General features: G+C 42.8%; 1 protein-coding gene across 4 annotated transcripts; it reads right to left on the reverse strand.

Annotated features, from left to right (window-relative positions):
* Positions 1 to 125: 125 nt before the first annotated feature.
* Positions 126 to 7328, reverse strand: GTF3C6 (general transcription factor IIIC subunit 6). 4 transcript variants are annotated; one of them, XM_054194405.1, is made up of 6 exons: positions 7010 to 7328; positions 5777 to 5857; positions 2764 to 2827; positions 2166 to 2210; positions 1915 to 2025; positions 126 to 784 (listed from the first exon to the last, which is right to left on the reverse strand). In XM_054194405.1, exons 1-6 carry the CDS (start codon positions 7073 to 7075, stop codon positions 489 to 491), a joined length of 663 nt encoding a protein of 220 aa, XP_054050380.1. In that variant the 5' UTR covers positions 7076 to 7328; the 3' UTR covers positions 126 to 488. The 4 variants fall into 4 exon arrangements, with proteins under 4 accessions (XP_054050380.1, XP_054050379.1, XP_054050383.1 ...); XM_054194404.1 differs by having other exon boundaries at positions 1915 to 2028; XM_054194408.1 differs by lacking the exon at positions 7010 to 7328 and adding an exon at positions 6692 to 6753 and having other exon boundaries at positions 1915 to 2028.
* Positions 7329 to 13246: the final 5918 nt, after the last annotated feature.

Below are 13246 nucleotides of genomic sequence, written 5' to 3' on the forward strand. Positions count from 1 at the left end.
CAAAGCAATCTGATGAGTAATCAAACAAGTAACAAAAGCCACACTTCGTTGAATTTTTCTTTCCATAACTGCGGTACAAGAACAGACACAGCATGCAGCTGAATATGGCACACAAGGTGAAGCTATACTTGAAAAATTCAGAACTTTATTTTAAGCGATTTTTTTTTTTTCCTTTTTACAAAATGTCCCATAATGTACAATACATCAACATTTTTCTAAGATAGGGGTTTTTTAATTATGTAACCATTTCCTCTTCTTCAGTTTTGAGGTAGATACACACACATTTCCAATCAGCATTTTTAAAAAACACTTAAACCCTCACCACTATAATCCAAACATAAAAGCAATGCACAAGAACACAATGCCCATTTTTCCACTGTTAGTTGCTCAGAAAAACTGGAAATCATGTCATGGCCTATACAAAAGTTGGCATTCAAAAGTTGGCCCATTAACTCCATGAAGAAATCCTGAAAAGATCAGAGCTGATATCATGGAGGGGCATCGTCTAAGGCAATACTTCCAGATGGAGAATCCTCTGCCCCAGAAGCAGGGCTGTCGGGCAGAGGGAGGGAGGCATCTATTTCCAAGCTGTGCTGCTTCTCCAGATCACAATTCATGTCAGAATTTCCTCCGCCACTCACCTCTCCCTCTGACTCTTCAGTCAATTTGTCTGGGGCCTGAGCTGACTCTTCAGAATCTTCTTTTTCACGCAGAAAGCTGCAAATCATATTAGGCCTGCTGTAGGAAAAATCTCTGTCCTTGATCTGTAACCACTCCACTCCACCTGATGCAAAGAAGGAAAATTGATATTAGTGACAAAAAATTTAGAGTTAACAGTAGTTTTTTCTTAGTTTAAGTTGACTGGTATGAAGGCTGAGCCTGACCAACACTTAAGTAAAAGAATCACTTCAGATAGCAAGATGTCTTTCAAGAACTTCGACCAACACTAATTTTTGTGGTCTCACCATTGGCCTTAAATCATTCATTTTCCTTGAAAAGTAAGACTATGAATAACAGAAAGGCATTTGATAAATAAAGACCAGCTTAAAACGAAGAGAAACTTAACTGTTGATAAATTAACAACAACATGCATAGGCTAAACCAACTTAACCAAGACATATAGCTACAGGTTTTTATCCAGATGCTGGAGGCATTCATAGAATCATAGGGTTGGAAGGGACCTCTGGAGATCATCTAGTCCAACCCCCCTGCCAGAGCAGGGTCACCCAGAGCAGGTTGCACAGGAACGCGTCCAGGCGGGTTTGGAATGTCTCCAGAGACGGAGACTCCACCACCTCTCTGGGCAGCCTGTTCCAGTGCTCTGCCACCCTCAAAGGAAAGAAGTTCCTCCTCATGTTGAGGTGGAACTTCCTCTGCTCAAGTTTGTGCCCGTTACCTCTTGTCCTGTCGCTGGGCACCACTGAAAAGAGCCTGGCCCCATCCTCCTGACACCCACCCTTTAAGTATTTATAAGTGTTGATAAGATCCCGCCTCAGCCGTCTTTTTTCCAGGCTGAAGAGACCCAAGTCCCTCAGCCTTTCTTCATAAGAGAGGTGTTCCAGTCCCCTAATCATCTTGGTAGCCCTTTGCTGCACCCTCTCCAGCAGTTCCCTGTCCCTCTTGAACCGGGGAGCCCAGAACTGGACACAGTACTCCAGGTGTGGCCTCACCAAAGCAGAGTAGAGGGGGAGGATGACCTCCCTCGACCTGCTGGCCACACTCTTCTTGATGCACCCCAGGATGCCATTGGCCTTTTTGGCCACAAGGGCACATTGCTGGCTCAGTGTGTATGGTTCAGTGATGTCACCAGCTCCTCTAACGTCCTGCATGCTCTTGAATCAAACACTTAATCAAGGCTGACACTCCTAAACATAATCCATCCACGTCCCTGTGCATAAGAGCAGAGGCACTAACCAACATTCTCTTCTCCTTCCTTCTTCTCTGTCAAAAGCGTCCGTGTCATGTTCAGCTTCTTCATTGTATGGCACTTGTATTTCAGCTGTACTTTTTGGTTGCCTTCTGCATCTACTATGAAGAGAGGAGAAAACACAATACCCAAACCCCAATCATTATAGTGAATTCCACTATCAACTGAAGCAAGATAAATATTATTTTTAACCTCCCAGGCTGCCACAAGGAAGAGGACATAAAATCACAACGATTACCATGCTCTGTGTTTTCTTCAAAAACCACACAGGTTCCCAAGGTATCTATGGAAAACAAAGTGACAAAGTCTTAGAGACTAATTTTCGAGAGCTTACATACTGTACCCACTGGCACAGCTCTCTGAATGTTCTGACTTCCAGCCCCTTGCAAATGCCCAGCGCTGGTAACCCACACTGCCACCTCAGAAAGAAGACAGGAGTATCACGGTCATTGAAAGTCACTACAAGAGAGGACTCCAGATCATTTTCTTCCAGACGAATGTTGTAACCATAAGGCAAATGGGAGAACTACAGATTGTACAACATATCAGTCCTGCTTATACAGGAGACAACAAGCACTCACTTTAAGGCATTTTATGTCCCACATTTTTCCCTGCAGAAATACCAGCTGGTGCAGCCCACAGTCAGCTTCCAGGCATACTCTCCAGTAAGTAATGGGTGCATGGCTAATTTAGCAATGAACTCAGACTGGTGCTGCTCAGAACTTCAGCACCTCACAGGCCCATGTTCTCTATTCACAGTGCGATTGACTGACATTAAGAAAGTTCTTTGGGTCACAGGAAAAAAAGAGAGATTGTATCCACATCATTTTTCCTACCTTCATATTCTCCTGCAAATACGTATCTGTCCACTTGTAAAATGGGCCTCTCTGTCTCTATTCCCTACAAAAAGAGGGACAAAATTGCACAGATGTCATGTTTCCATTAGTCCAGGCAAATCTCTTACTGTGAGACTAGAGAAGACAGATATAGCAGAATCCAGATTACATCAATTCCTTGAAAAGATAAATAGTGTAAAAAACCAACATAACGGGATATTAGTAAAATAAGTGTTCCATAACACTGTAAATGTGAAATAAAAAGTTTATTTTGGTACTGAAGGAATGGATTCCAGACTGTAAAGTTTTCTCAAACTATCAACTTCATATGAAGAAAAGCACATCTTTAAAACAACTTTAAAACTTATGGAAGCAGGTAAGAGAGCATAGGAGGGGCCATTATTTTACAGAAAGTAGCAGAATCCTGAAAGAATGGCAAGACATGCAATTAAATCAATATTTATTAGTTTTAATCATTACAAGTGACCCCAAGGTCTTCTACAATGTTAAACATTAGGGGTGGGGAGAGAAGGAGTTTTCTTTCTGTTTTTGTAGTAGGCTTAGTTAAGCAGTGGTAACAACTGTTACAAAGGGTTTAGCCAATGTTACTGTAGAATCAGTGCATTGTAAAAAAAAATAATGAAAACATAATGACCATTTTTCAGTCCATCATCTTACACGTTACTTTATTAAATAAAAATAATAAAGCAGATAATACTGTTCGAGTAATAACAAAACCAACAATGCTGAATTGGTATAGGAAATATTCTAGTATGTTAAAAAGGACAAAAGAAATTTAAAGCAAACTGCAGCCAACTGTCTATTTAGATTACAGAAAATAACTTTAAAATGCTGTTATTTCCTCTAATAAATTAATTTAAGCTCAGTTTTAAATAAGCAAATAAAAATATACATATTTGCAGGAAAAAATTATGTTATTTTCTAAGCTCCAACTAATACCTGTAAAGCAGGAGCACATTCAAATTCTTTGGAAAAGACACAAGGGGAAGAAGTCTGGCATAAAGCATCACACCAGCACGAGAAGCGCAACTGCAGGGTCACAGAAGCTGCTCTGATTACTGCGCATCTACATTGTGAAGGAGTTGGAAACTGCTGATATGTACTTTTATTTTTTTAAACAAGGAGTGGGAGAGTAAGGCAGCAGTTCTATCAGCTCATTTCCTTCCTCTGTAGCAGAGCTTTTCCAAATACACAGGCCAGGATCCTGTTATTCTTAACATAAGATACAGCTAGAAACAATATTTTAATAAAAAGCAATGCCTGAACAGAATCATAGCATCATAGAATTGCCTAGGTTGGAAGGGACCTTTCAGATCATCTAGTCCAACTATCGACCTAACTCTGACAAAAAACATCACTAAACCATATCTCTAAGCACTATGTCTACCCGTCTTTTCAATACCTCCAGGGATGGTGCCTAATTAAGGCAAAATGTCTTCTAATAGTACATTATGAACATCAACGTTATTCGGAACATGAAGATAAGCACATGGTAAAAGTTTTGAAGATTTACCACTATGTAGTAAATTGTGTAAAATACAGAATATCGCACAGGTTGACAGGAATTTCTGCAATTATTGTCTTGTACTTTTAACAAACAGAAGTATCTAAGATCAGCAAGATTCAAACTCTGTGAGTCTCTTTCTGTTGCGCAAGTTGAGAACATGAATAGCATTAAGGTAACCTATAGAACATATTTATGGTTGGGTTTTTTTTCTACAGAAAATTAATAAGTGTTACTAGGCAGCAGCATTAAGGTTTTCAATATTCAAAACTTTATTTCTTTAGCTGATTGCATTTGATTTTGGACTATGCAAAAACGGAGACTGTCTTCCCCTTATGTGACCAGCATCACAGAAAACTTGCTAAACAGAATAATACAAAGCTGAATCTTTTATTGGAGTTTTAACTACAGTTGTCCATTATGAAAAATCTCAAGGAATCCTTACTCTGTGGAGTGAGCACAGGTAGATTTGGATACGAGTAGGATACAGCACTTAAAAGTTTTTCTAGCAACATTACAAGATCATCTCAAAGGACAAAATTTAAAAGAATCAGATTAACACTATTGAGGAGTATGTAGCCATTCAGCCACCAGTACTGAAACAGCTATGTAATACATTTCAAGCGACTTAGGTCAGATCCAGGAAGCAAATCTGCTTGCAAAAGCATATTGAACCAGTGATGGATAAGTTATGAATTTTGATTGTATTTCTACATTTGAGATTTTCAGAATTGACTTTGCCACCTCACATATATTCTGATCAGTGGCATACTCTGAGAAGTTCTCTTCCATCTTTGCAGTCTTTAATAAAGGTCTAGTTTCACAAAGTCTCTGCATAACAATAGTACTTGTGCTATCTAACTATACGGCTCACATAGTCGAAGTAGATTTTGAAAGGCAAATAAAGTTTGTCCCATACAAAGTGATTAAACAACTCAAAATAAAAGGAAAAGGACAGGTAGGCTAGATTCTTACAATAACCTAAGTGAAGGAAATAATATCCAAAACTGTTTACCAAACGCTTAAGACCCAATTATCCTTTACATTTATAACACTTGAACTTGCCAGGCAGTATCTGCAAAAAAAAAAAGTAAATACAGTGCAATTCAGAAAGATTTTGGTTTTACCTGTCAGCTGTGCTCAAATTATTTGAAGAAATGTGCTTAACAGTATTTTTTTAAATATGTTAAATACATCATTTTAAAAACTGAACGAAGAGCTTGAAATCAGAGGGGATAATGGCCCTAGCTTATAAATACTTCTGAAAATACTTCCTTATAGTTACACACTATATTCAAAGACCACATGCCATTTCTGACATAGAGAAGCTCACAACCTGCAGCCAAATACAGCCAAGCCAGTACACGCAGTGCTCTATCAAAGATTTGATGTAAATGTTATCAGCTTCAAGGAATTTAGAAACAGCCTCAGTCCCTTATTCACATGCGTACTGACTTACCCCTTTCCTATTGTGCTGTAATCACTCACCAAAATCTTGCATTTGTTTTCACATTTTTCTAAGAAGTCTGAATCAATAATTCCTGATAGTTCCACCATGACCAGTTGCTCCTACAAAATAAGGTTATACCGTGCATCTGTAATTGATATATTTGAATTCACAAGAAAAACAAAACAAAAAAACCCCACAACAATCAACCCCATAAAAACCAAACTAGCACACAAAGACCCAGAATAAGCAGACCCCAGATCTGACTTATTCTGCATTTTTCCTGGAAAAAATGGCAGACAGATAATGCAATACCCAGCGGAATGCAGCAACCCACTACTCCTTCACACATCTGTTTCACACCCAGTTTCCTGGGATTTTATTCCTAGCTGGACAGGGAGCTCATTTTTCAAGGGTGAAATTGACACATGTAAGTGACTTATTAATTATAACAATATGACCAATTCCATATTCCGAAATGCATTTTCTAAAAGTTTAGTACCTACCGAAATATGACACCACAGCGAGAGATTAAGTTTTAATTCTTTGTAACGCTTTGCCTTGCAATCAATTCCTGTTCATAATTCCTTACAGTTTTGGGTAAGGAAAAAGCAAAACCAAACCAAAAACCAGCCACCTCAAAAAAACTTTTATTCAAGGACAAAAAGTGTTTTCAAGAATCATCATCCACTAGATACCCATGAATACACACGGTATTAGATGAGCGGTAGTTTGTACTTTCGGATGTTACGGGGGTAGGAAGCGACTGAAACTGGAAGATTGCTTTCTGACAACGTTGTTTTCCAGAAAACCGTCAGTGAAACAGCCATAACGACGCGGCTTTCGGGACACAGCCTTGGAGGGGACAGAGAAATCCGACATGCCCCGTGCCCGCCGCCAGCCCGGCGACCGCCACAGCGGGCCCCCGCCCGCCTCTCCTCCCGCCTCCGGCCTGCCCCGCCGGCCCTCCTCCCGGGAGAGGAGCCCCGTAGAGACACGGTGAGAGAAGAAAATCCACCCTCTCTCTCACTGCGGCTCCAGGGCCGGTGCTGAGCCCTGGCGGCCCACAGCAGGGAAGGCGCAGGGCCCCTCACAGGCAGCCGGTCCCGACCCCCTCAGCACCCGCGGGGGCCGGGTCGGGCCGAGCCGAGCCCACAGGCGGGACACGCCCCGAGGGGGGCCGGCCGGGCCGGGCCGCGTCCTTCCTTCCCCTAACGCCGCTCCACGGCAGGGGAACGCCCGGCGAACGCGTCCCGATGCCGCCACCCACCAACCTCCACCTCGTCTTCCTCTGCTTCATCTTGCCTCTCGCCCTCCTCCCTGCTCTCTGCCGCCGCCATGTCGCCAGGGAACGCCCCACTTCCCCCCGCCTCTTTTCCTCTCGCCTCAGCGCGCACCGCGTGGGCCCGGCGCCGCCATCTTAGAGGGCGAGTGGTCCCACCTCCCGCCTGAGGCGGCGGTGGCGGCGGCTGGAAACGGCCCCAACGGCCGCGGCAACGGCGCTGCCACCAATAGGGGGTGGCTATGGAGCGGTGGGACGTGAGGAGCCCCCCCCAGGTGGTGGGGACGGGTGTGGAGTGTGGTGCTGCCGCGGGGAGGGCGGGGCGGCTCGGCTCGTTGGGCCCGGGGATAGAGGGTGAAGCTCGGCTGAGGGAGGAGCCCGGCGCCGCGGTAAGACCCGAGGCTGAGGGAGGAGGAGGAGGGACGGGCAGGCAGCGGCGAGAGCGGGGGGAAAGGAGGAGCGTCAGCCCCGGGGGAGGAGGGTTTTCCACCGACACCGTTCTTAGTCCTCGTTTTCCAGGTTGAACCGGCGGCATCCTCCCGGCTGGGCCGAGTCCCCATTTCTCTCCCCGTCCCGGTAGCCCCTCTCTGCACCTGTGCCACTCGCCTCCCTCCTTGTGTGCTAGCCTTAATATGCGCCATGGCAGATTAAATCTTGCCAAGTCCTTCTTCAGTGGAAGAAAGGGAAACGTTTTGCTTTGTGCATGGTTAAATCGTATTTGCTATTTTCACGGCCTGGGCCTGATGCTTTCCGGTTATCTTGTCAGGTTCTGTCTGATTTCCATTTGATAAAGATTTCTGAGATAACATGTTAATTTATTTCTGTATAAGTGCAGGACATTGCACTCCATAGTCCTTAAGTCTAATACTGTTTTTTTGTGATGTTCTCCCTAGTTTTCCTTCTGTATACTGTGTTTCTGATTTTGCACCAAAAGTGTCTTTCTGCTCATTGTGTCGAAGTCATTAATTAAAACGTTAAATAAAACCTGATCCCAAGAGAGTTCACTGTAGATTTTCTTCCAGCCTCTACTTAACCTCTGCCTTATATAAGATAAACACAAATGTCAATGTAGCACCATATCAAGTGTTTAATAATGTCCAGATATGTATGATCTAATGTGTGTCTCTTTCTCCTGGAAAAATCACTGATTTTAAACACATAAAGTAAGTTTGACAGGATGTTTCTTTAGGAAACCAGCATTAGGCTTCATGTAATTTTCTGTTAAGCTTCATGTTTTTAATTATTCTTTTCTTAGAGCTTGTTTTAGAATATTGCACACTGTTGTGGTAAGAACAGCCTATAAATTTGGATTGGTTCTAAATACAGCAAAAGATGCTGGGGCATCTTACGTTTTAGTCAGGCAAATTGCAAAAACTTGAATTTTGACTGCAGAGGATAATAGCTGTGGAACAGATGTTTGGTATGTTACAAGTGTTAACTATCAGACATTATAAAATAATAGTTTGTATCATTTGCTTAGTGTGGGCTTTAGAAAATAACAAGAATAAGTTTTGAGTATTTGATTTCATGTTCTGCCACTAGAAGGAGATAGGTAAATAAAATTATGCCTAGATAGCTTGTTCAACATTTCTGATAGATGTTTTTAATGACCTTCTAACTTTTAAAGCTGTATGTAAATGTTGGTAACTAGGTAGTTGATCTTACACTATGTAATATGAGTACATGTGTAGTAAACTCAGTCTTAGTAGTTCTTAACTACTGGTTTCTATTTATTAAATCACTGTATTTGGCAATTACATTTTTGCATCAGGTTTTCCTGTCTTTCAATAAAATTTTTGTTGTTTTAAAAAGGTTCTGCCTGAATAAAGTAGAATAAACTCTGTATTCTGAATATATATTTAAAAATTAATTGTCAGAACTGGTGGTGCTTCTATAATGTTACGTTAATACGGTCGTTCTCTTTTTATAGATGGGAGGAGGTTAAGTGACTTAACTGAAACTACAGAAAGCCCTTACAAGAACATAAATGTGTGCCAGATCAGCCTGTGTAAATCATAGACTGCTGATGAAGGAGCCAGTACTTTTGATTGCTTTTATACCAGCCTAAATGTCATTTAGTAGCCGGGGTCATCTCAGACTCCTAGTTATCATGAGTCCAGGCATGCAGTTGGATGATGGGAAATTTTTTGTGCATTAGTGCCAAATGTATTTTAAAAGAGACTACCTCGTTGTCAGGCTAAACTTGCCATGGGCATTAGTGGTTTGCCTTGGTCTGTTGTATCCTGGCAAGAGTATTTCGACAACTTATCTCTTAAAAGAGACTGTCCTCAGAGTCTGCCAGGGAGATTGAACTGCTTGATGAGATAAATATGGAAATACATGTTTTGAGGATGCAGGTTGTGGGTTTCTGAGGCTTCATCTAACAATCCTGTCAGTGCTTGGACAGATTTATTTGTGGATGCTGCCAGAGGCAAATACCTAGGTGGCACTTAGGTCAATTTGAGTCAGTGACAACTAAATGGTAAATTCAAAATAAGTGATCGTGTTTGAGATCTATGTACATAATACGTATGCACTAGTTTCAGTGGGTTCACTTGCAATTTAAGCATGTTAATGCATATTTTATTTTGGGCCCTGAGGTTTGCAAATTTTAGTTGTGGAAGCTCATAGATTAGAGACTTGGATTGCCTACTTTAGCAAATAAACATTATTGCAGATAAGGCACATTACAGGAAATCAGAGAAAGTTCACTGAAACACACATAATGAATAAATTCTGGCTTTCTACTTTGTCTCATTTTTCCATTTTCTTTTGATTTTTATCTTCATGCTTGGAATTCTTTCACAATCCTTTTGCAGAAGGCAATTGCCCTTTCTCCATTTGCTTGCCTTGTAAGTAAGAACACTTACTTTCTTTGTGAGGCCCGGGCACTATTCTGTCTAAGAAAAAGGTTAAATGTTTTGTAAAAACACAGGGGAAGATAGAGTCTTTGTTTAAGATACTGAGTTTTGTCCGTTTAGACTGTGAGTGGCTCTGGTGGAAAACCTTTTGTATTACATGGTGAAAAAACCACAGAATTTAGTATTTAAAAAAATGTAATAGATCATATGTGTGCATGTATACATACACTATAAATATATAGTCTATGTATCTGTACTGCTTGCTGAATTGACTGCCTCAGGAGAAGGGTGTTGTAGTTTCTAGGCTCATTTTACATTGGAAGTGTAACTAAAATTGATGATGTGACATAAGGTGGTTGCCTGTGAATATCAGAAGAGACTCCTCAGTAAAATGTTGCCATGTATAACATAATAATGCAGTGCTGTAAAGTGCAGAGAGATGCAGAATAAAGCTTGTAAGATAATAGCGTGTATTTCTGGCTCTAGCCAGGGCTACAAAAGGTAAATCAGCCCCAGGACAAAGGTAATTTGCTGATAGTATTACAGAAGATTATTTCCATTTCCATGCAGCTACATTGCTGAGCCTCTTCAATTAGGAATTTGCAAGCCAAACAAGCTCATAGGTGTCACAAAAAAAGACTTGCTGGATTCCTTTGCATCCATGCCTTTGTCTTTTCAAAAAGCTCCTTAAAGATCATGTAAGGAAATCCTAGCAACCTGATTAGACAAAACACAGTCAGAGAACAGTAGAGTAAAATAAGGCGTGCTTTGTTTACACAGTGCTTATTCTGTTTACTATGTCGAGTCTAAGACTATGGAGTGAGATGCAGTAATTAGGAGGGAGAGAAGCAAAAAGTTGAGTGAAGACTTTTCTGTTCCACCAGTTCTTAATCTAGATGGTCTCACTCCAGTTGTCTTGGAATGAGCATAGTCAGAGCACAGTAAGAGGAGGGAGAAGGCGGGCTGGGAGGGAGACTCGGGCACAGGTGATCCTACTGTAGTTTGCTGGGCTTCTGCTTTACTTTTAGCAGCTGGAATCAGATTCCCGCATAGTAGTAGATTAAAGAAGGGGTTAGATGTTCTCTGAGTTTTGTGCTCAGGGGTCTGGAGGCTTCATGCCAGCCTAGGTGTCATAGGCCCAGCTGTTACACAAGGCAGTTAGTCTGCCCAGGTGCTTGTTACCTGGCTTCTGCTTCCCCGTTCTCTTCCATTTCATTTCTACAGATGCTCAGAGCCAGGTCTGTCATGGTAGGAGCAGGGAAAGCTGAGAAGCAGCATGTGAGAGCATCCTACCACCCATTGCATCTTAGCCGTGAAAGGGGAATTGAGCTGGGAAGGGCTGGGGAGTTGCAGGTAAAGAAGAGGCAGGCAAGAGTGGGAGCTTCTTACTGAGAACCCTCTTATGCCTGCCTTATATGTGTGTACAGCGCAAACTGCGCCACCTCTGTTATTCCCCAAGAGCATGCTGTCCTGTGTGGGAGAGGAAGCGCAGGGGAGTGTTCTCTCCTGCTTCCTGGCCTGAGGTAGCAGATGAGAGGAGTTAAGATCAGGAGAAACTTAGGAGAAATTCTTTTCCTATTCTTTTTAAAATATGACTGAGAAACCATGCATATCAGCCTCCCACGTTCTGCCTCTGGACAGAAATTATTAACTTGATCGCTATGTAGCCCCTTAAAAACTTTTTCGAAAACCCATGCTATATATCCATTCAGCGGCTGAGAGAGTGGATTTCACTGAGCTGTTCTTTGTCTTACTGGAGTAGGTGGCTTTGAGCTAAAGCCGGTGTGCTCAGAATTGGAAAGGATCCTCTTCTGGGCCCAGCTCTTTCTGCTGAACATGCTACTGTCTCCAGCTACTGCCACTGATGAACAACAGGAAGATATCACTCCTAAGGCTCATCTTAAATCATACATTTGATTTTTTTAAAGCCAAGTAATATCCTGTGAGATTACAGAATGGTTGAGGTTGGAAGGGACCTCTGGAGGTCACCTGGTCCAAACCCCCTGCTCAAGTGGGGCCAGCTACAGATGATTTCCCAGGACCATGACCAAATGCTTTTTGAATATCTCCAAGGATGGAGACTCTGCAAGCTCTCTGGGCAACCTATGCCAGTGCTCGGTCACCCTCACAGTGAAAAAGTGTTTCTTGATGTTCCAAGGGAACCTCCTGTGTTTCAGGTTGTTGTTATTGCCTCTGGTCCTGTTACTGGGTGTCACTGAAAAGATCCTGGCTCTGTCCTCTCTGCACCCTCCCTTATACATGGATAAGATCCCTTTTGAGCCTTCTCATCTCTAGGCTGAACAGTTCCAGCTCTCAGCCTTTCTTCATATGTCGGATGCTGCAGTCCCTTAATCATCATTGTGGGCCTTCGCTGGATTCTCTCCAGCATGTCCATATATCTGTTATACTGGGGAGCTCAGAACTGGACGCAGCACTCCAAGTGTAACCTCTCCAGCGCTGAGTAGATGGGAAGGATCGTGTCCTTTGACCTGCTGACAACACTCCTCCCAATGCAGCCCAGGCTACCATTAGCCCTCTTTGCTGTGAGGGCTAATTGCTGGCTCATTGTCAGCTTGCTGTCCACCAGGACCCCAAGGTCCTTTTCTGCAAAGCTGCTTTCCAGCTGGGTGCTCCCTTCATATATTCATGCCTGGGGTTATTCCACTCCAGATGCAGAACTTTGCAATTCCTCTTGTTGAACTGCATGAGGTTCCGGTCAAGCCATTTCTCCAGCCTGTCGAGATCCCCCTGGATGGCAGCATGACCATTGGTGTACCAGCCGCTCCTCCCAGTTTTGTGTCATCAGCAAACTTGTTGAGGGCACACACTGCCTTGTCGCCCAGGTCATTAAGGGACATGTTAAACAGGATTGTACCCAGTATTGACCCCTGGGGTACACCGCTAGTTACTGGCTTCCAACTAGACTTTGTGCCACTGATCACCATGCTCTGGGCCTAGTCATTCAGCCAGATTTCAATCCACCGTGCTCTCTGCTCGTCCAGCCCATACTTCAACAGCTTGTCTAAAGCCTTACTTAAGTCATGGTAGGCAATATCCACTGCCCTCCAAGTCAGTCATTTCATCGTGGAAGGTTACCAGGTTGGTCAAACATGACTTCCCCTTGGTGAAGCCATGCTGACTACTCCTGATGCCTTGTCCTTCACATGCCTGGTTTCCAGGATTAGCTGCTCTAATTCCCAGGAACTGAGGTGAGGCTGACCACCTTGTATTTTCCTTTTCAAGGTGGGAATGACATTTGCTTTCCTCCAATCTTTAGCCTATTGGAATAGGCTGCCCAGGGAGGTGGTGGAGTCACCATCCCTGAATGTGTTTAAGACTCATTGAGATGTGGTGTTGGGGGATATGGT

Source organism: Rissa tridactyla, chromosome 3 (assembly GCF_028500815.1).
Source record: "Rissa tridactyla isolate bRisTri1 chromosome 3, bRisTri1.patW.cur.20221130, whole genome shotgun sequence".
Classification (NCBI taxonomy): Eukaryota; Metazoa; Chordata; class Aves; order Charadriiformes; family Laridae; genus Rissa; species Rissa tridactyla.

Bases quoted from the DNA above. Each gene is read 5' to 3' on its own strand.
- GTF3C6 (XM_054194404.1), bottom strand. From the start codon at position 7,075: ATGGCGGCGGCAGAGAGCAGGGAGGAGGGCGAGAGGCAAGATGAAGCA. The intron at 5,858-7,009 runs GTTGGTGGGTGG...CTTATTTTGTAG, and splicing joins CAGAGGAAGACGAGGTGGAG to GAGCAACTGGTCATGGTGGA. The intron at 2,029-2,165 runs GTAATCGTTGTG...CTCTCTTCATAG, and splicing joins TGAAGAAAACACAGAGCATG to TAGATGCAGAAGGCAACCAA.